The sequence below is a fragment of the Ascaphus truei genome, unplaced genomic scaffold (genome assembly GCF_040206685.1).
Source record: "Ascaphus truei isolate aAscTru1 unplaced genomic scaffold, aAscTru1.hap1 HAP1_SCAFFOLD_284, whole genome shotgun sequence".
Lineage (NCBI taxonomy): Eukaryota > Metazoa > Chordata > Amphibia > Anura > Ascaphidae > Ascaphus > Ascaphus truei.
The window spans coordinates 287,886-308,183 of NW_027455794.1; the positions used below are offsets into that span (position 1 = coordinate 287,886).

Consider the following 20,298-nt stretch of genomic DNA (forward strand, 5'->3'; position numbering starts at 1 on the left):
GATCCAGAACAGCAGAACACTCGGCATGTGTCACTAATCTACTTACTAATCCAGAACAGCAGAACACTCAGCATGTGTCTCGAATCTACTCACTGATCCAGAACAGCAGAAAACTCAGCATGTCACTAATCTACTTACTGATCCAGAACAGCAGAACACTCCGCATGTCACTAATCTACTTACTGATCCAGAACAGCAGAACACTCAGCATGTGTCACTAATCTACTCACTGATCCAGAACAGCAGAACACTCAGCATGTGTCACTAATCTTCTTACTGATCCAGAACAGCAGAACACTCAGCATGTGTCACTAATCTACTTACTGATCCAGAACAGCAGAACACTCAGCATGTGTCACTAATCTACTTACTGATCCAGAACAGCAGAACACTCAGCATGTGTCACTAATCTACTTACTGATCCAGAACAGCAGAACACTCAGCATGTGTCACTAATCTACTTACTGATCCAGAACAGCAGAACACTCAGCATGTGTCACTAATCTACTTACTGACCAGAACAACATTTCACTTATTTTGAAAGAGATCCAGAACCACCCAGTACTTGACATGTCATTGATCTAATAATGGATCTAGAACAACACTCAGTATGTGTCACTCATCTACTAACACGCTCTGTTTGTAAAACGAATGCACATTTTCACTGCACACACGTGTCCTCACCCTGTCCTGCTCTCCCCGACAGGTTACAAGGCCCTGCTCTGCCGCAGGAAATACCGGGCCCTTTTACAGGAGCTGAGAGCGCAGGAACAGCAAAGACTGCAGGAAGAGCAGCAGAAGAAAGAAGAGCAAGAGGCAGAGAGAGAGCGCAAGAGACTGCAGGAACAAGAGTCGGGCAGTATGTGAAATCATCGTGTCATGTGTCTTCTATCTGTCACTATGTCAAACCTGTGTTGAGGCAGGAGCTGCATCGGTTATAGGTCCCTGCTATGTGTGTCAGTGTGTCACCCGGCAGTGGGAGGGACAGAGTCACAGCTATGCGTGTCAGTGTGTTACCCGGCAGTGGGAGGGACAGAGTGACAGCTATGCGTGTCAGTGTGTTACCCGGCAGTGGGAGGGACAGAGTCACAGCTATATGTGTCAGTGTATCACCTGGCAGTGGGAGGGACAGTGTCACAGCTATGTGTGTCAGTGTGTTACCCGGCAGTGGGAGGGACAGTGTCACAGCTATATGTGTCAGTGTATCACCCGGCAGTGGGAGGGACAGAGTTACAGCTATGTGTGTCAGTGTATCACCCGGCAGTGGGAGGGACAGAGTCACAGCTATATGTGTCAGTGTATCACCCGGCAGTGGGAGGGACAGTGTCACAGCTATATGTGTCAGTGTGTTACCCGGCAGTGGGAGGGACAGAGTCACAGCTATGTGTGTCAGTGTGTTACCCGGCAGTGGGAGGGACAGTGTCACAGCTATATGTGTCAGTGTGTTACCCTACAGTGGGAGGGACAGAGTCACAGCTATGTGTGTCAGTGTGTTACCCGGCAGTGGGAGGGACAGTGTCACAGCTATATGTGTCAGTGTGTTACCCGGCAGTGGGAGGGACAGAGTCACAGCTATGTGTGTCAGTGTCTTACCCGGCAGTGGGAGGGACAGAGTCGCAGCTGTATGTGTCAGTGTGTCACCCGGCAGTGGGAGGGACAGAGTCACAGCTATGTGTGTCAGTGTGTTACCCGGCAGTGGGAGGGACAGAGTCACAGCTATGTGTGTCAGTGTGTTACCCGGCAGTGGGAGGGACAGTGTCACAGCTATGTGTGTCAGTGTGTTACCCGGCAGTGGGAGGGACAGTGTCACAGCTATGTGTGTCAGTGTGTTACCCGGCAGTGGGAGGGACAGAGTCACAGCTATCTGTGTCAGTGTGTTACCCGGCAGTGGGAGGGACAGAGTCGCAGCTGTATGTGTCAGTGTGTCACCCGGCAGTGGGAGGGACAGAGTCACAGCTATGTGTGTCAGTGTGTTACCCGGCAGTGGGAGGGACAGAGTCACAGCTATCTGTGTCAGTGTCTTACCCGGCAGTGGGAGGGACAGAGTCGCAGCTGTATGTGTCAGTGTGTCACCCGGCAGTGGGAGGGACAGAGTCACAGCTATGTGTGTCAGTGTGTTACCCGGCAGTGGGAGGGACAGAGTCACAGCTATATGTGTCAGTGTGTTACCCTACAGTGGGAGGGACAGAGTCACAGCTATGTGTGTCAGTGTGTTACCCGGCAGTGGGAGGGACAGAGTCGCAGCTGTATGTGTCAGTGTGTCACCCGGCAGTGGGAGGGACAGAGTCGCAGCTGTATGTGTCAGTGTGTCACCCGGCAGTGGGAGGGACAGAGTCACAGCTATATGTGTCAGTGTATCACCCGGCAGTGGGAGGGACAGAGTCACAGCTATGTGTGTCAGTGTATCACCCGGCAGTGGGAGGGACAGAGTCACAGCTATATGTGTCAGTGTATCACCCGGCAGTGGGAGGGACAGAGTCACAGCTATGTGTGTCAGTGTGTTACCCGGCAGTGGGAGGGACAGTGTCACAGCTATATGTGTCAGTGTGTTACCCGGCAGTGGGAGGGACAGTGTCACAGCTATGTGTGTCAGTGTATCACCCGGCAGTGGGAGGGACAGAGTCACAGCTATGTGTGTCAGTGTATCACCCGGCAGTGGGAGGGACAGAGTCACAGCTATGTGTGTCAGTGTGTTACGCGGCAGTGGGAGGGACAGAGTCACAGCTATATGTGTCAGTGTGTTACCCGGCAGTGGGAGGGACAGTGTCACAGCTATGTGTGTCAGTGTGTTACCCGGCAGTGGGAGGGACAGTGTCACAGCTATATGTGTCAGTGTATCACCCGGCAGTGGGAGGGACAGAGTCACAGCTATATGTGTCAGTGTGTTACCCGGCAGTGGGAGGGACAGTGTCACAGCTATATGTGTCAGTGTGTTACCCGGCAGTGGGAGGGACAGAGTCACAGCTATATGTGTCAGTGTATCACCCGGCAGTGGGAGGGACAGAGTCACAGCTATGTGTGTCAGTGTATCACCCGGCAGTGGGAGGGACAGTGTCACAGCTATATGTGTCAGTGTGTTACCCGGCAGTGGGAGGGACAGAGTCACAGCTATATGTGTCAGTGTGTTACCCGGCAGTGGGAGGGACAGTGTCACAGCTATGTGTGTCAGTGTATCACCCGGCAGTGGGAGGGACAGTGTCACAGCTATGTGTGTCAGTGTATCACCCGGCAGTGGGAGGGACAGTGTCACAGCTATATGTGTCAGTGTGTTACCCGGCAGTGGGAGGGACAGAGTCACAGCTATATGTGTCAGTGTGTCACCCGGCAGTGGGAGGGACAGAGTCGCAGCTGTATGTGTCAGTGTGTCACCCGGCAGTGGGAGGGACAGAGTCACAGCTATATGTGTCAGTGTGTTACCCGGCAGTGGGAGGGACAGAGTCACAGCTATGTGTGTCAGTGTGTTACCCGGCAGTGGGAGGGACAGAGTCACAGCTATATGTGTCACTGTGTTACCCTGCAGTGGGAGGGACAGTGTCACAGCTATGTGTGTCAGTGTGTTACCCGGCAGTGGGAGGGACAGAGTCACAGCTATGTGTGTCAGTGTGTTACCCGGCAGTGGGAGGGACAGAGTCACAGCTATATGTGTCAGTGTGTCACCCGGCAGTGGGAGGGACAGTGTCACAGCTATGTGTGTCAGTGTGTTACGCGGCAGTGGGAGGGACAGAGTCACAGCTATGTGTGTCAGTGTATCACCCTGCAGTGGGAGGGACAGTGTCACAGCTATATGTGTCAGTGTGTCACCCGGCAGTGGGAGGGACAGTGTCACAGCTATATGTGTCAGTGTATCACCCTGCAGTGGGAGGGACAGTGTCACAGCTATATGTGTCAGTGTGTTACCCGGCAGTGGGAGGGACAGAGTCACAGCTATGTGTGTCAGTGTGTTACCCGGCAGTGGGAGGGACAGAGTCACAGCTATGTGTGTTACCCGGCAGTGGGAGGGACAGAGTCACAGCTATGTGTGTCAGTGTGTTACCCGGCAGTGGGAGGGACAGTGTCACAGCTATGTGTGTCAGTGTGTTACCCGGCAGTGGGAGGGACAGAGTCACAGCTATATGTGTCAGTGTGTTACCCGGCAGTGGGAGGGACAGAGTCACAGCTATATGTGTCAGTGTGTTACCCGGCAGTGGGAGGGACAGTGTCACAGCTATGTGTGTCAGTGTGTTACCCGGCAGTGGGAGGGACAGAGTCACAGCTATATGTGTCAGTGTGTTACCCGGCAGTGGGAGGGACAGTGTCACAGCTATGTGTGTCAGTGAGTTACCCGGCAGTGGGAGGGACAGAGTCACAGCTATATGTGTCAGTGTATCACCCTGCAGTGGGAGGGACAGAGTCACAGCTATATGTGTCAGTGTGTTACCCGGCAGTGGGAGGGACAGAGTCACAGCTATGTGTGTCAGTGTGTCACCCGGCAGTGGGAGGGACAGAGTCACAGCTATATGTGTCAGTGTGTTACCCGGCAGTGGGAGGGACAGAGTCACAGCTATATGTGTCAGTGTGTTACCCGGCAGTGGGAGGGACAGTGTCACAGCTATATGTGTCAGTGTGTTACCCGGCAGTGGGAGGGTCAGAGTCACAGCTATGTGTGTCAGTGTATCACCCGGCAGTGGGAGGGACAGTGTCACAGCTATATGTGTCAGTGTGTTACCCGGCAGTGGGAGGGACAGAGTCACAGCTATATGTGTCAGTGTATCACCCTGCAGTGGGAGGGACAGAGTCACAGCTATATGTGTCAGTGTGTTACCCGGCAGTGGGAGGGACAGAGTCACAGCTATGTGTGTCAGTGTGTTACCCGGCAGTGGGAGGGACAGTGTCACAGCTATGTGTGTCAGTGTATCACCCTGCAGTGGGAGGGACAGAGTCGCAGCTATGTGTGTCAGTGTGTTACCCGGCAGTGGGAGGGACAGAGTCACAGCTATATGTGTCAGTGTGTTACCCGGCAGTGGGAGGGACAGAGTCGCAGCTGTATGTGTCACTGTGTTACCCGGCAGTGGGAGGGACAGAGTCACAGCTATATGTGTCAGTGTGTTACCCGGCTGTGGGAGGGACAGTGTCACAGCTATGTGTGTCAGTGTGTCACCCGGCAGTGGGAGGGACAGAGTCACAGCTATATGTGTCACTGTGTTACCCGGCAGTGGGAGGGACAGTGTCACAGCTATATGTGTCAGTGTGTTACCCCGCAGTGGGAGGGACAGTGTCACAGCTATATGTGTCAGTGTGTCACCCGGCAGTGGGAGGGACAGTGTCACAGCTATGTGTGTCAGTGTGTTACCCCGCAGTGGGAGGGACAGTGTCACAGCTATATGTGTCAGTGTGTCACCCGGCAGTGGGAGGGACAGTGTAACAGCTATGTGTGTCAGTGTGTTACCCGGCAGTGGGAGGGACAGAGTCACAGCTATGTGTGTCAGTGTGTCACCCGGCAGTGGGAGGGACAGTGTAACAGCTATGTGTGTCAGTGTGTTACCCGGCAGTGGGAGGGACAGAGTCACAGCTATGTGTGTCAGTGTGTTACCCGGCAGTGGGAGGGACAGAGTCACAGCTATGTGTGTCAGTGTGTTACCCGGCAGTGGGAGGGACAGTGTCACAGCTATATGTGTCAGTGTGTTTCCCGGCAGTGGGAGGGACAGTGTCACAGCTATGTGTGTCAGTGTATCACCCTGCAGTGGGAGGGACAGAGTGACAGCTATGTGTGTCAGTGTGTCACCCGGCAGTGGGAGGGACAGAGTCACAGCTATGTGTGTCAGTGTGTTACCCGGCAGTGGGAGGGACAGTGTCACAGCTATATGTGTCAGTGTGTTACCCGGCAGTGGGAGGGACAGAGTCACAGCTATGTGTGTCAGTGTGTTACCCGGCAGTGGGAGGGACAGTGTCACAGCTATGTGTTTCAGTGTATCACCCTGCAGTGGGAGGGACAGAGTCACAGCTATGTGTGTCAGTGTGTTACCCGGCAGTGGGAGGGACAGAGTCACAGCTATATGTGTCAGTGTGTTACCCGGCAGTGGGAGGGACAGAGTCGCAGCTGTATGTGTCACTGTGTTACCCGGCAGTGGGAGGGACAGAGTCACAGCTATATGTGTCAGTGTGTTACCCGGCTGTGGGAGGGACAGTGTCACAGCTATGTGTGTCAGTGTGTCACCCGGCAGTGGGAGGGACAGAGTCACAGCTATATGTGTCACTGTGTTACCCGGCAGTGGGAGGGACAGTGTCACAGCTATATGTGTCAGTGTGTTACCCCGCAGTGGGAGGGACAGTGTCACAGCTATATGTGTCAGTGTGTCACCCGGCAGTGGGAGGGACAGTGTCACAGCTATGTGTGTCAGTGTGTTACCCCGCAGTGGGAGGGACAGTGTCACAGCTATATGTGTCAGTGTGTCACCCGGCAGTGGGAGGGACAGTGTAACAGCTATGTGTGTCAGTGTGTTACCCGGCAGTGGGAGGGACAGAGTCACAGCTATGTGTGTCAGTGTGTCACCCGGCAGTGGGAGGGACAGTGTAACAGCTATGTGTGTCAGTGTGTTACCCGGCAGTGGGAGGGACAGTGTCACAGCTATGTGTGTCAGTGTGTTACCCGGCAGTGGGAGGGACAGTGTCACAGCTATGTGTGTCAGTGTGTCACCCGGCAGTGGGAGGGACAGTGTCACAGCTATGTGTGTCAGTGTGTCACCCGGCAGTGGGAGGGACAGAGTCACAGCTATATGTGTCAGTGTGTTACCCGGCAGTGGGAGGGACAGAGTCACAGCTATGTGTGTCAGTGTGTTACCCGGCAGTGGGAGGGACAGAGTCACAGCTATATGTGTCAGTGTGTTACCCGGCAGTGGGAGGGACAGTGTCACAGCTATATGTGTCAGTGTGTTACCCGGCAGTGGGAGGGACAGAGTCACAGCTATGTGTGTCAGTGTGTTACCCGGCAGTGGGAGGGACAGAGTCACAGCTATGTGTGTCAGTGTGTTACCCGGCAGTGGGAGGGACAGTGTCACAGCTATATGTGTCAGTGTGTTTCCCGGCAGTGGGAGGGACAGTGTCACAGCTATGTGTGTCAGTGTATCACCCTGCAGTGGGAGGGACAGAGTGACAGCTATGTGTGTCAGTGTGTCACCCGGCAGTGGGAGGGACAGAGTCACAGCTATGTGTGTCAGTGTGTTACCCGGCAGTGGGAGGGACAGTGTCACAGCTATATGTGTCAGTGTGTTACCCGGCAGTGGGAGGGACAGAGTCACAGCTATGTGTGTCAGTGTGTTACCCGGCAGTGGGAGGGACAGTGTCACAGCTATATGTGTCAGTGTGTTACCCGGCAGTGGGAGGGACAGAGTCACAGCTATATGTGTCAGTGTGTTACCCGGCAGTGGGAGGGACAGTGTCACAGCTATATATGTCAGTGTGTCACCCGGCAGTGGGAGGGACAGAGTCACAGCTATGTGTGTCAGTGTATCACCCTGCAGTGGGAGGGACAGTGTCACAGCTATATATGTCAGTGTGTCACCCGGCAGTGGGAGGGACAGAGTCACAGCTATATGTGTCAGTGTGTTACCCGGCAGTGGGAGGGACAGAGTCACAGCTATGTGTGTCAGTGTGTTACCCGGCAGTGGGAGGGACAGTGTCACAGCTATATGTGTCAGTGTGTTACCCGGCAGTGGGAGGGACAGAGTCACAGCTATATGTGTCAGTGTATCACCCGGCAGTGGGAGGGACAGTCACAGCTATGTGTGTCAGTGTATCACCCTGCAGTGGGAGGGACAGTGTCACAGCTATGTGTGTCAGTGTGTCACCCGGCAGTGGGAGGGACAGAGTCACAGCTATATGTGTCAGTGTGTTACCCGGCAGTGGGAGGGACAGAGTCACAGCTATGTGTGTCAGTGTGTCACCCGGCAGTGGGAGGGACAGTGTCACAGCTATATGTGTCAGTGTGTTACCCGGCAGTGGGAGGGACAGTGTCACAGCTATCTGTGTCAGTGTGTTACCCGGCAGTGGGAGGGACAGTGTCACAGCTATGTGTGTCAGTGTGTTACCCGGCAGTGGGAGGGACAGTGTCACAGCTATATGTGTCAGTGTGTCACCCGGCAGTGGGAGGGACAGTGTCACAGCTATGTGTGTCAGTGTGTTACCCGGCAGTGGGAGGGACAGTGTCACAGCTATGTGTGTCAGTGTGTTACCCGGCAGTGGGAGGGACAGAGTCACAGCTATGTGTGTCAGTGTGTTACCCGGCAGTGGGAGGGACAGAGTCACAGCTATATGTGTCAGTGTGTTACCCGGCAGTGGGAGGGACAGTGTCACAGCTATGTGTGTCAGTGTGTCACCCGGCAGTGGGAGGGACAGTGTCACAGCTATGTGTGTCAGTGTGTTACCCGGCAGTGGGAGGGACAGTGTCACAGCTATGTGTGTCAGTGTGTTACCCGGCAGTGGGAGGGACAGTGTCACAGCTATATGTGTCAGTGTGTTACCCGGCAGTGGGAGGGACAGAGTCACAGCTATGTGTGTCAGTGTGTTACCCGGCAGTGGGAGGGACAGTGTCACAGCTATATGTGTCAGTGTGTTACCCGGCAGTGGGAGGGACAGTGTCACAGCTATATGTGTCAGTGTGTTACCCGGCAGTGGGAGGGACAGAGTCACAGCTATGTGTGTCAGTGTATCACCCGGCAGTGGGAGGGACAGAGTCGCAGCTGTATGTATCACTGTGTTACCCGGCAGTGGGAGGGACAGAGTCACAGCTATGTGTGTCAGTGTGTTACCCGGCAGTGGGAGGGACAGAGTCACAGCTATGTGTGTCAGTGTGTCACCCGGCAGTGGGAGGGACAGTGTCACAGCTATGTGTGTCAGTGCGTTACCCGGCAGTGGGAGGGACAGAGTCACAGCTATGTGTGTCAGTGTATCACCCAGCAGTGGGAGGGACAGAGTCACAGCTATATGTGTCAGTGTGTTACCCGGCAGTGGGAGGGACAGAGTCACAGCTATGTGTGTCAGTGTATCACCCGGCAGTGGGAGGGACAGAGTCGCAGCTGTATGTGTCAGTGTGTTACCCGGCAGTGGGAGGGACAGAGTCACAGCTATGTGTGTCAGTGTGTTACCCGGCAGTGGGAGGGACAGTGTCACAGCTATGTGTGTCAGTGTGTTACCCGGCAGTGGGAGGGACAGTGTCACAGCTATATGTGTCAGTGTGTTACCCGGCAGTGGGAGGGACAGAGTCACAGCTATGTGTGTCAGTGTGTTACCCGGCAGTGGGAGGGACAGTGTCACAGCTATATGTGTCAGTGTGTTACCCGGCAGTGGGAGGGACAGTGTCACAGCTATGTGTGTCAGTGTGTTACCCGGCAGTGGGAGGGACAGAGTCACAGCTATGTGTGTCAATGTGTTACCCGGCAGTGGGAGGGACAGAGTCACAGCTATGTGTGTCAATGTGTCACCCGGCAGTGGGAGGGACAGTGTCACAGCTATGTGTGTCAGTGTGTTACCCGGCAGTGGGAGGGACAGAGTCACAGCTATGTGTGTCAGTGTGTTACCCGGCAGTGGGAGGGACAGAGTCACAGCTATGTGTGTCAATGTGTTACCCGGCAGTGGGAGGGACAGAGTCACAGCTATGTGTGTCAGTGTGTTACCCGGCAGTGGGAGGGACAGTGTCACAGCTATATGTGTCAGTGTGTTACCCGGCAGTGGGAGGGACAGTGTCACAGCTATATGTGTCAGTGTGTCACCCGGCAGTGGGAGGGACAGTGTCACAGCTATGTGTGTCAGTGTGTCACCCGGCAGTGGGAGGGACAGAGTCACAGCTGTATGTATCACTGTGTTACCCGGCAGTGGGAGGGACAGAGTCACAGCTATGTGTGTCAATGTGTTACCCGGCAGTGGGAGGGACAGAGTCACAGCTATGTGTGTCAGTGTGTTACCCGGCAGTGGGAGGGACAGTGTCACAGCTATATGTGTCAGTGTGTCACCCGGCAGTGGGAGGGACAGTGTCACAGCTATATGTGTCAGTGTGTCACCCGGCAGTGGGAGGGACAGTGTCACAGCTATATGTGTCAGTGTGTTACCCGGCAGTGGGAGGGACAGTGTCACAGCTATATGTGTCAGTGTGTTACCCGGCAGTGGGAGGGACAGAGTCACAGCTATGTGTGTCAGTGTGTTACCCGGCAGTGGGAGGGACAGAGTCACAGCTATGTGTGTTACCCGGCAGTGGGAGGGACAGTGTAACAGCTATGTGTGTCAGTGTGTTACCCGGCAGTGGGAGGGACAGTGTCACAGCTATATGTGTCAGTGTGTTTCCCGGCAGTGGGAGGGACAGTGTCACAGCTATGTGTGTCAGTGTATCACCCTGCAGTGGGAGGGACAGAGTGACAGCTATGTGTGTCAGTGTGTCACCCGGCAGTGGGAGGGACAGAGTCACAGCTATGTGTGTCAGTGTGTTACCCGGCAGTGGGAGGGACAGTGTCACAGCTATATGTGTCAGTGTGTTACCCGGCAGTGGGAGGGACAGAGTCACAGCTATGTGTGTCAGTGTGTTACCCGGCAGTGGGAGGGACAGTGTCACAGCTATATGTGTCAGTGTGTTACCCGGCAGTGGGAGGGACAGAGTCACAGCTATATGTGTCAGTGTGTTACCCGGCAGTGGGAGGGACAGTGTCACAGCTATATATGTCAGTGTGTCACCCGGCAGTGGGAGGGACAGAGTCACAGCTATGTGTGTCAGTGTGTTACCCTGCAGTGGGAGGGACAGTGTCACAGCTATATATGTCAGTGTGTCACCCGGCAGTGGGAGGGACAGAGTCACAGCTATATGTGTCAGTGTGTTACCCGGCAGTGGGAGGGACAGAGTCACAGCTATGTGTGTCAGTGTGTTACCCGGCAGTGGGAGGGACAGTGTCACAGCTACATGTGTCAGTGTGTTACCCGGCAGTGGGAGGGACAGAGTCACAGCTATGTGTGTCAGTGTGTTACCCGGCAGTGGGAGGGACAGAGTCACAGCTATGTGTGTCAATGTGTTACCCGGCAGTGGGAGGGACAGAGTCACAGCTATGTGTGTCAGTGTATCACCCGGCAGTGGGAGGGACAGTCACAGCTATGTGTGTCAGTGTATCACCCTGCAGTGGGAGGGACAGTGTCACAGCTATATGTGTCAGTGTGTCACCCTGCAGTGGGAGGGACAGTGTCACAGCTATGTGTGTCAGTGTGTCACCCGGCAGTGGGAGGGACAGTGTCACAGCTATATGTGTCAGTGTGTTACCCGGCAGTGGGAGGGACAGAGTCACAGCTATGTGTGTCAGTGTGTTACCCGGCAGTGGGAGGGACAGTGTCACAGCTATCTGTGTCAGTGTGTTACCCGGCAGTGGGAGGGACAGTGTCACAGCTATGTGTGTCAGTGTGTTACCCGGCAGTGGGAGGGACAGTGTCACAGCTATATGTGTCAGTGTATCACCCGGCAGTGGGAGGGACAGAGTCACAGCTATGTGTGTCAGTGTGTTACCCGGCAGTGGGAGGGACAGAGTCACAGCTATATGTGTCAGTGTGTTACCCGGCAGTGGGAGGGACAGTGTCACAGCTATCTGTGTCAGTGTGTTACCCCGCAGTGGGAGGGACAGTGTCACAGCTATATGTGTCAGTGTGTCACCCGGCAGTGGGAGGGACAGTGTCACAGCTATGTGTGTCAGTGTGTTACCCGGCAGTGGGAGGGACAGTGTCACAGCTATGTGTGTCAGTGTGTTACCCGGCAGTGGGAGGGACAGAGTCACAGCTATGTGTGTCAGTGTGTTACCCGGCAGTGGGAGGGACAGAGTCACAGCTATATGTGTCAGTGTGTTACCCGGCAGTGGGAGGGACAGTGTCACAGCTATGTGTGTCAGTGTGTTACCCGGCAGTGGGAGGGACAGTGTCACAGCTATATGTGTCAGTGTGTTACCCGGCAGTGGGAGGGACAGAGTCACAGCTATGTGTGTCAGTGTGTTACCCGGCAGTGGGAGGGACAGTGTCACAGCTATATGTGTCAGTGTGTTACCCGGCAGTGGGAGGGACAGTGTCACAGCTATATGTGTCAGTGTGTTACCCGGCAGTGGGAGGGACAGAGTCACAGCTATGTGTGTCAGTGTATCACCCGGCAGTGGGAGGGACAGAGTCACAGCTATATGTGTCAGTGTGTTACCCGGCAGTGGGAGGGACAGAGTCACAGCTATATGTGTCAGTGTGTTACCCTACAGTGGGAGGGACAGAGTCACAGCTATGTGTGTCAGTGTGTTACCCGGCAGTGGGAGGGACAGAGTCACAGCTATATGTGTCAGTGTGTTACCCGGCAGTGGGAGGGACAGTGTCACAGCTATATGTGTCAGTGTGTTACCCGGCAGTGGGAGGGACAGAGTCACAGCTATGTGTGTCAGTGTGTTACCCGGCAGTGGGAGGGACAGTGTCACAGCTATATGTGTCAGTGTGTTACCCGGCAGTGGGAGGGACAGAGTCACAGCTATGTGTGTCAATGTGTTACCCGGCAGTGGGAGGGACAGAGTCACAGCTATGTGTGTCAATGTGTCACCCGGCAGTGGGAGGGACAGTGTCACAGCTATGTGTGTCAGTGTGTTACCCGGCAGTGGGAGGGACAGAGTCACAGCTATGTGTGTCAGTGTGTTACCCGGCAGTGGGAGGGACAGAGTCACAGCTATGTGTGTCAATGTGTTACCCGGCAGTGGGAGGGACAGAGTCACAGCTATGTGTGTCAGTGTGTTACCCGGCAGTGGGAGGGACAGTGTCACAGCTATGTGTGTCAGTGTGTTACCCGGCAGTGGGAGGGACAGTGTCACAGCTATATGTGTCAGTGTGTTACCCGGCAGTGGGAGGGACAGAGTCACAGCTATATGTGTCAGTGTGTTACCCGGCAGTGGGAGGGACAGAGTCACAGCTATGTGTGTCAGTGTGTTACCCGGCAGTGGGAGGGACAGAGTCACAGCTATGTGTGTCAGTGTGTCACCCGGCAGTGGGAGGGACAGAGTGACAGCTATATGTGTCAGTGTGTTACTCGGCAGTGGGAGGGACAGAGTCACAGCTATATGTGTCAGTGTGTTACCCGGCAGTGGGAGGGACAGAGTCACAGCTATATGTGTCAGTGTGTTACCCGGCAGTGGGAGGGACAGTGTCACAGCTATGTGTGTCAGTGTGTTACCCGGCAGTGGGAGGGACAGAGTCACAGCTATGTGTGTCAGTGTGTTACCCGGCAGTGGGAGGGACAGAGTCACAGCTATGTGTGTCAATGTGTCACCCGGCAGTGGGAGGGACAGTGTCACAGCTATGTGTGTCAGTGTGTTACCCGGCAGTGGGAGGGACAGAGTCACAGCTATGTGTGTCAGTGTGTTACCCGGCAGTGGGAGGGACAGAGTCACAGCTATGTGTGTCAGTGTGTTACCCGGCAGGGGCAATGCAGTGCAAGGTTTATCCAGGTTTGAAAGTAAACTAGTTGCCCAATTCTCAACTGCAACTAGGTGCAAGATTCAGCTTTCTGGAAACAGAAGGACACCCCATCAGTGTCTATCTGTAAGGAATCCATTCCTGCGATTGGCTGGAGCTCACTCCTGCAGAGTTGGTGAGCTCTCAGACAGACCTCCCCTTGGATCTGCAAGCACTAGCACCTGTGCGTGCAATCACTGCAGCTCTGTCTCTCTGATCTGTCATTGGAGGAATTCCCACACACCCCTGTCTTTAGATTGGCTCCCTGCCCTTCTTGTACTGGGTTCTTCCAGTTCCTCATTGCTGAGCATAAACCAAGATTCACTTGGATGTAACTGTGTTTGCCACAAGCTACCTTGCCTTAGCCTTGCATTGTTCCTGTGGCCTGCTGCGTTCCCTCCTTGCAGAGGCCTGATTCCTGTGCTGAAGCGCTGGATCCCCAGTGCTAGCGTTGCCTTGTTCCTAGACCTGCTGCATTCCCTCCTTGCAGAGGTCTGCTCCCTGGTTCCTGTGACCTGCTGCACTCTCTCCTTGCAGAGGTCTGCTCCCTGGTTCCTGAGACCTCCTGCATTCCCTCCTTGCAGGGGTCTGCTCCCTGGTTCCTGAGACGTGCTGCATTCCCTCCTTGCAGAGGTCTGCTCCCTAGTTCCTGTGACCTGCTGCACTCTCTCCTTGCAGAGGTCTGCTCCCTGGTTCCTGAGACCTCCTGCATTCCCTCCTTGCAGGGGTCTGCTCCCTAGTTCCTGAGACGTGCTGCATTCCCTCCTTGCAGAGGTCTGCTCCCTAGTTCCTGTGTCCTGCTGCACTCTCTCCTTGCAGAGGCCTGCTTCCTGTTTCTGTGACCTGCTGCACTCTCTCCTTGCAGAGATCTGCTCCCTGGTTCCTGAGACCTGCTGCACTCTCTCCTTGCAGAGGCCTGCTCCCTGGTTCCTGAGACGTGCTGCATTCCCTCCTTGCAGAGGTCTGCTCCCTGGTTACTGTGACCTGCTGCACTCTCTCCTTGCAGAGGCCTGCTTCCTGTTTCTGTGACCTGCTGCACACTCTCCTTGCAGAGGTCTGCTCCCTGGTTCCTGAGACCTGCTGCACTCTCTCCTTGCAGAGGCCTGCTCCCTGGTTCCTGAGACGTGCTGCATTCCCTCCTTGCAGAGGTCTGCTCCCTAGTTCCTGTGTCCTGCTGCACTCTCTCCTTGCAGAGGCCTGCTTCCTGTTTCTGTGACCTGCTGCACACTCTCCTTGCAGAGGTTTGCTCCCTGGTTCCTGAGACCTGCTGCACTCTCTCCTTGCAGAGGTCTGCTCCCTAGTTCCTGAGACCTGCTGCACTCTTTCCTTGCAGAGGTCTGCTCCCTGGTTCCTGTGACCTGCTGCACTCTCTCCTTGCAGGGGTCTGCTCCCTGGTTCCTGTGACCTGCTGCACTCTCTCCTTGCAGGGGTCTGCTCCCTGTTTCCTGAGAGCTGCTGCACTCTCTCCTTGCAGAGGCCTGCTCCCTGTTTCTGAGACCTGCTGCATTCCCTCCTTGCAGGGGTCTGCTCCCTAGTTCCTGAGACCTGCTGCATTCTCTCCTTGCAGGGGTCTGCTCCCTGGTTCCTGAGAGCTGCTGCACTCCCTCCTTGCAGACGTCTGCTCCCTGGTTCCTGTGTCCTGCTGCACTCTCTCCTTGCAGAGGTCTGCTCCCTGGTTCCTGTGTCCTGCTGCATTCTCTCCTTGCAGGGGTCTGCTCCCTGGTTCCTGTGTCCTGCTGCATTCCCTCCTTGCAGAGGTCTGCTCCATAGTTCCTGTGTCCTGCTGCACTCTCTCCTTGCAGGGGCCTGCTTCCTGTTTCCTGTGTCCTGCTGCATTCCCTCCTTGCAGGGGTCTGCTTCCTGGTTCCTGTGTCCTGCTGCACTCTTTCCTTGCAGAGGTCTGCTCCCTGGTTCCTGTGACCTGCTGCACACTCTCCTTGCAGAGGTCTGCTCCCTGGTTCCTGTGACTTGCTGCGTTCCCTCCTTGCAGGGGTCTGCTCCCTGTTTCTGTGTCCTGCTGCACTCTCTCCTTGCAAGGGGCCTGCTCCCTGGTTCCTGAGAGCTGCTGCACTCTCTCCTTGCAGGGGCCTGCTCCCTGGTTCCTGAGACCTGCTGCACTCTCTCCTTGCAGGGGCCTGCTCCCTGTTTCTGAGAGCTGCTGCACTCTCTCCTTGCAGGGGCCTGCTTCCTGTTTCCTGTGTCCTGCTGCATTCCCTCCTTGCAGGGGTCTGCTCCCTGGTTCCTGAGACCTGCTGCACTCTTTCCTTGCAGAGGTCTGCTCCCTGGTTCCTGTGACTTGCTGCGTTCCCTCCTTGCAGGGGTCTGCTCCCTGTTTCTGTGTCCTGCTGCACTCTCTCCTTGCAGGGGCCTGCTCCCTGGTTCCTGTGTCCTGCTGCACTCTCTCCTTGCAGGGGCCTGCTACCTGGTTCCTGTGTCCTGCTGCACTCTCTCCTTGCAGAGGCCTGCTTCCTGTTTCTGTGACCTGCTGCACTCTCTCCTTGCAGAGATCTGCTCCCTGGTTCCTGAGACCTGCTGCACTCTCTCCTTGCAGAGGCCTGCTCCCTGGTTCCTGAGACGTGCTGCATTCCCTCCTTGCAGAGGTCTGCTCCCTGGTTCCTGTGACCTGCTGCACTCTCTCCTTGCAGAGGCCTGCTTCCTGTTTCTGTGACCTGCTGCACACTCTCCTTGCAGAGATCTGCTCCCTGGTTCCTGAGACCTGCTGCACTCTCTCCTTGCAGAGGCCTGCTCCCTGGTTCCTGAGACGTGCTGCATTCCCTCCTTGCAGAGGTCTGCTCCCTAGTTCCTGTGTCCTGCTGCACTCTCTCCTTGCAGAGGCCTGCTTCCTGTTTCTGTGACCTGCTGCACACTCTCCTTGCAGAGGTTTGCTCCCTGGTTCCTGAGACCTGCTGCACTCTCTCCTTGCAGAGGTCTGCTCCCTAGTTCCTGAGACCTGCTGCACTCTTTCCTTGCAGAGGTCTGCTCCCTGGTTCCTGTGACCTGCTGCACTCTCTCCTTGCAGGGGTCTGCTCCCTGGTTCCTGTGACCTGCTGCACTCTCTCCTTGCAGGGGTCTGCTCCCTGTTTCCTGAGAGCTGCTGCACTCTCTCCTTGCAGAGGCCTGCTCCCTGTTTCTGAGACCTGCTGCATTCCCTCCTTGCAGGGGTCTGCTCCCTAGTTCCTGAGACCTGCTGCATTCTCTCCTTGCAGGGGTCTGCTCCCTGGTTCCTGAGAGCTGCTGCACTCCCTCCTTGCAGACGTCTGCTCCCTGGTTCCTGTGTCCTGCTGCACTCTCTCCTTGCAGAGGTCTGCTCCCTGGTTCCTGTGTCCTGCTGCATTCTCTCCTTGCAGGGGTCTGCTCCCTGGTTCCTGTGTCCTGCTGCATTCCCTCCTTGCAGAGGTCTGCTCCATAGTTCCTGTGTCCTGCTGCACTCTCTCCTTGCAGGGGCCTGCTTCCTGTTTCCTGTGTCCTGCTGCATTCCCTCCTTGCAGGGGTCTGCTTCCTGGTTCCTGTGTCCTGCTGCACTCTTTCCTTGCAGAGGTCTGCTCCCTGGTTCCTGTGACCTGCTGCACACTCTCCTTGCAGAGGTCTGCTCCCTGGTTCCTGTGACTTGCTGCGTTCCCTCCTTGCAGGGGTCTGCTCCCTGTTTCTGTGTCCTGCTGCACTCTCTCCTTGCAAGGGGCCTGCTCCCTGGTTCCTGAGAGCTGCTGCACTCTCTCCTTGCAGGGGCCTGCTCCCTGGTTCCTGAGACCTGCTGCACTCTCTCCTTGCAGGGGCCTGCTCCCTGTTTCTGAGAGCTGCTGCACTCTCTCCTTGCAGGGGCCTGCTTCCTGTTTCCTGTGTCCTGCTGCATTCCCTCCTTGCAGGGGTCTGCTCCCTGGTTCCTGAGACCTGCTGCACTCTTTCCTTGCAGAGGTCTGCTCCCTGGTTCCTGTGACTTGCTGCGTTCCCTCCTTGCAGGGGTCTGCTCCCTGTTTCTGTGTCCTGCTGCACTCTCTCCTTGCAGGGGCCTGCTCCCTGGTTCCTGTGTCCTGCTGCACTCTCTCCTTGCAGGGGCCTGCTACCTGGTTCCTGTGTCCTGCTGCACTCTCTCCTTGCAGAGGTCTGCTCCCTGGTTCCTGTGTCCTGCTGCACTCTCTCCTTGCAGGGGCCTGCTACCTGGTTCCTGTGTCCTGCTGCACTCTCTCCTTGCAGAGGTCTGCTCCCTGGTTCCTGTGTCCTGCTGCACTCTCTCCTTGCAGAGGTCTGCTCCCTGGTTAGTGAGAGCTGCTGCACTCTCTCCTTGCAGGGGTCTGCTCCCTTGTTCCTGTGTCCTGCTGCACTCTCTCCTTGCAGGGGTCTGCTCCCTTGTTCCTGTGTCCTGCTGCACTCTCTCCTTGCAGAGGTCTGCTCCCTGGTTCCTGTGTCCTGCTGCATTCCCTCCTTGCAGAGGCCTGCTCCCTGGTTCCTGTGTCCTACTGCACTCTCTCCTTGCAGGGGTCTGCTCCCTAGTTCCTGAGAGCTGCTGCACTCTCTCCTTGCAGGGGTCTGCTCCCTGGTTCCTGTGTCCTGCTGCACTCCCTCCTTGCAGGGGTCTGCTCCCTGGTTCCTGTGTCCTGCTGCACTCTCTCCTTGCAGGGGTCTGCTCCCTAGTTCCTGAGAGCTGCTGCACTCTCTCCTTGCAGAGGCCTGCTCCCTGTTTCTGAGAGCTGCTGCGTTCCCTCCGGTCAGAGGTCAGCTTTCTGGTTCCTGTGCTGAAGCGCTGGTCTCCCAGTGCTACCCTGCGGTGTTCCTAGGCCAGCCTGCATTCTCGCCTTGCAGAGACCTTTATCATGGGCCGCTCCCACTCCTCGCGCAGAGGCCATTCCCGCGCTTCAGCAGCTATGCTGAAGCGCTTCGCACCAGCCTACCCGTTGCCGAACCCCAGGCTAGATATCGATTACTCTGACGTCTCCAACTCTGACCCCCGGCTTGTCCATGGATTACCCTGCCTTCTCCAACCCCGAACCCGGCTACGATTGACTTCGGACTGCGCAATCCAGAACCGACTTCGTGGTCTAAGGTCGGTGTATTCACATCCCCACCTCGGCCTCGCGGTCCGGTCCCGGTTTGTGGCGAGCACGTCCGTTACACTAACATCCGAAACAGAATTTGGTTTGTTTGTCAAATGGAGAAATGAATGAGTCTTTTCAATGATACAGGCACTAAATTCCAAAAGGTTTGGCAGCCCTGGATAGCTGAGTGAGATATGCCAGGGGTGAGGATGGCCACACTCCTGCTGTGATAGTTGCAGATGCATTCTCCTACAGTATGTCTGGAGATGGAAGGCGGTTACTAGATGGCTCTGGCTAAGAAATAATGGGTCAGGACTGTTAGGAGGTACTGGGAGTAAGAACAAGTGAATGCAGGTTAGTAAGGAACTATGCCCCCCCACCCTCCCCTCCCCGGAAGTGTCCTCCCCGGATACTGTTTTACCTAAAAATATGCTGTATTGATATGTACGTTCGTTGTATTGATATGTATGTTTGTTGTATTGATATGTATGTATGTTTGTTGTGTTGTATTGATATGTATGTATGTTTGTTGTGTTGTATTGATATGTATGTTCGTTGTATTGATATGTATGCTCGTTGTATTGATATGTACGTTCGTTGTATTGATATGTACGTTCGTTGTATTGATATGTTGTTCGTTGTATTGATATGTACGTTCGTTGTATTGATATGTACGTTTGTTGTATTGATATGTATGTTTGTTGTATTGATATGTATGTTTGTTGTATTGATATGTACGTTTGTTGTATTGATATGTACGTTTGTTGTATTGATATGTACGTTTGTTGTATTGATATGTACGTTTGTTGTATTGATATGTACGTTTGTTGTATTGATATGTACGTTTGTTGTATTGATATGTACGTTTGTTGTATTGATATGTACGTTTGTTGTATTGATATGTATGTTTGTTGTATTGATATGTATGTTCGTTGTATTGATATGTACGTTCGTTGTATTGATATGTACGTTTGTTGTATTGATATGTATGTATGTTTGTTGTGTTGTATTGATATGTATGTATGTTTGTTGTGTTGTATTGATATGTACGTCCGTTGTATTGATATGTATGTTTGTTGTATTGATATGTATGTATGTTTGTTGTGTTGTATTGATATGTATGTTTGTTGTATTGATATGTATGTTCGTTGTATTGATATGTATGTTCGTTGTATTGATATGTACGTTCGTTGTATTGATACAGTAGAGGCAACGTTTATTCTAACATTTGCTGTAAACTAGCTGGGTTACATTCTGGGTATGTGCTGGGTATGTGCTTGGTATGTGCTGGGTGTGTGCTGGGTGTGTGCTGGGTGTGTGCTGGGTGTGTGCTGGGTGTGTGCTGGGCGTGTGCTGGGCATGTGCTGGCTGTGTGCTGGGCTAGTTTGAGGCACGTTTAAGGCATTTCTGCATTGACTAACGACCCATAGGATTAACACAGCAGGGATCCCTGGCAGTCCCATTCAGTTTGAATGGGACTGCCAGGGACCCCCGCTGTTAATCTGATAGGCCATTAATCAATGCAGAAATGCTGGGGCTAGTTTAAGGAAAGTTTAAGGCATGTATTCACAATGTACCTGGGTCTTTTGGGGAATTGCCACTGGTTTTTGTTAGAATAAGAGCTGCCTCTACTGTATGTATGTATGTTTGTTGTGTTGTATTGATATGTATGTTTGTTTGTTGTGTTGTATTGATATGTATGTATGTGTGTTTGTGTTGTATTGATATGTATGTATGTTTGTTGTGTTGTATTGATATGTATGTTCGTTGTATTGATATGTACGTTTGTTGTATTGAT

The 20,298-nt window shown here is 54.3% G+C and overlaps 1 protein-coding gene across 2 annotated transcripts in view; it reads left to right on the forward strand.

Moving 5' to 3' along the window:
• The window catches only part of LOC142482966 (uncharacterized), a 187,620-nt gene that overhangs the window by 60,740 nt on the left and 106,582 nt on the right, over positions 1 to 20,298 (forward strand). For both annotated transcript variants that reach the window (XM_075583085.1, XM_075583084.1), the window contains exon 6: positions 707 to 859. In XM_075583085.1, the coding sequence (XP_075439200.1) occupies positions 707 to 859 (153 nt within the window). The remainder of the gene's footprint in view (positions 1 to 706; positions 860 to 20,298) is intronic.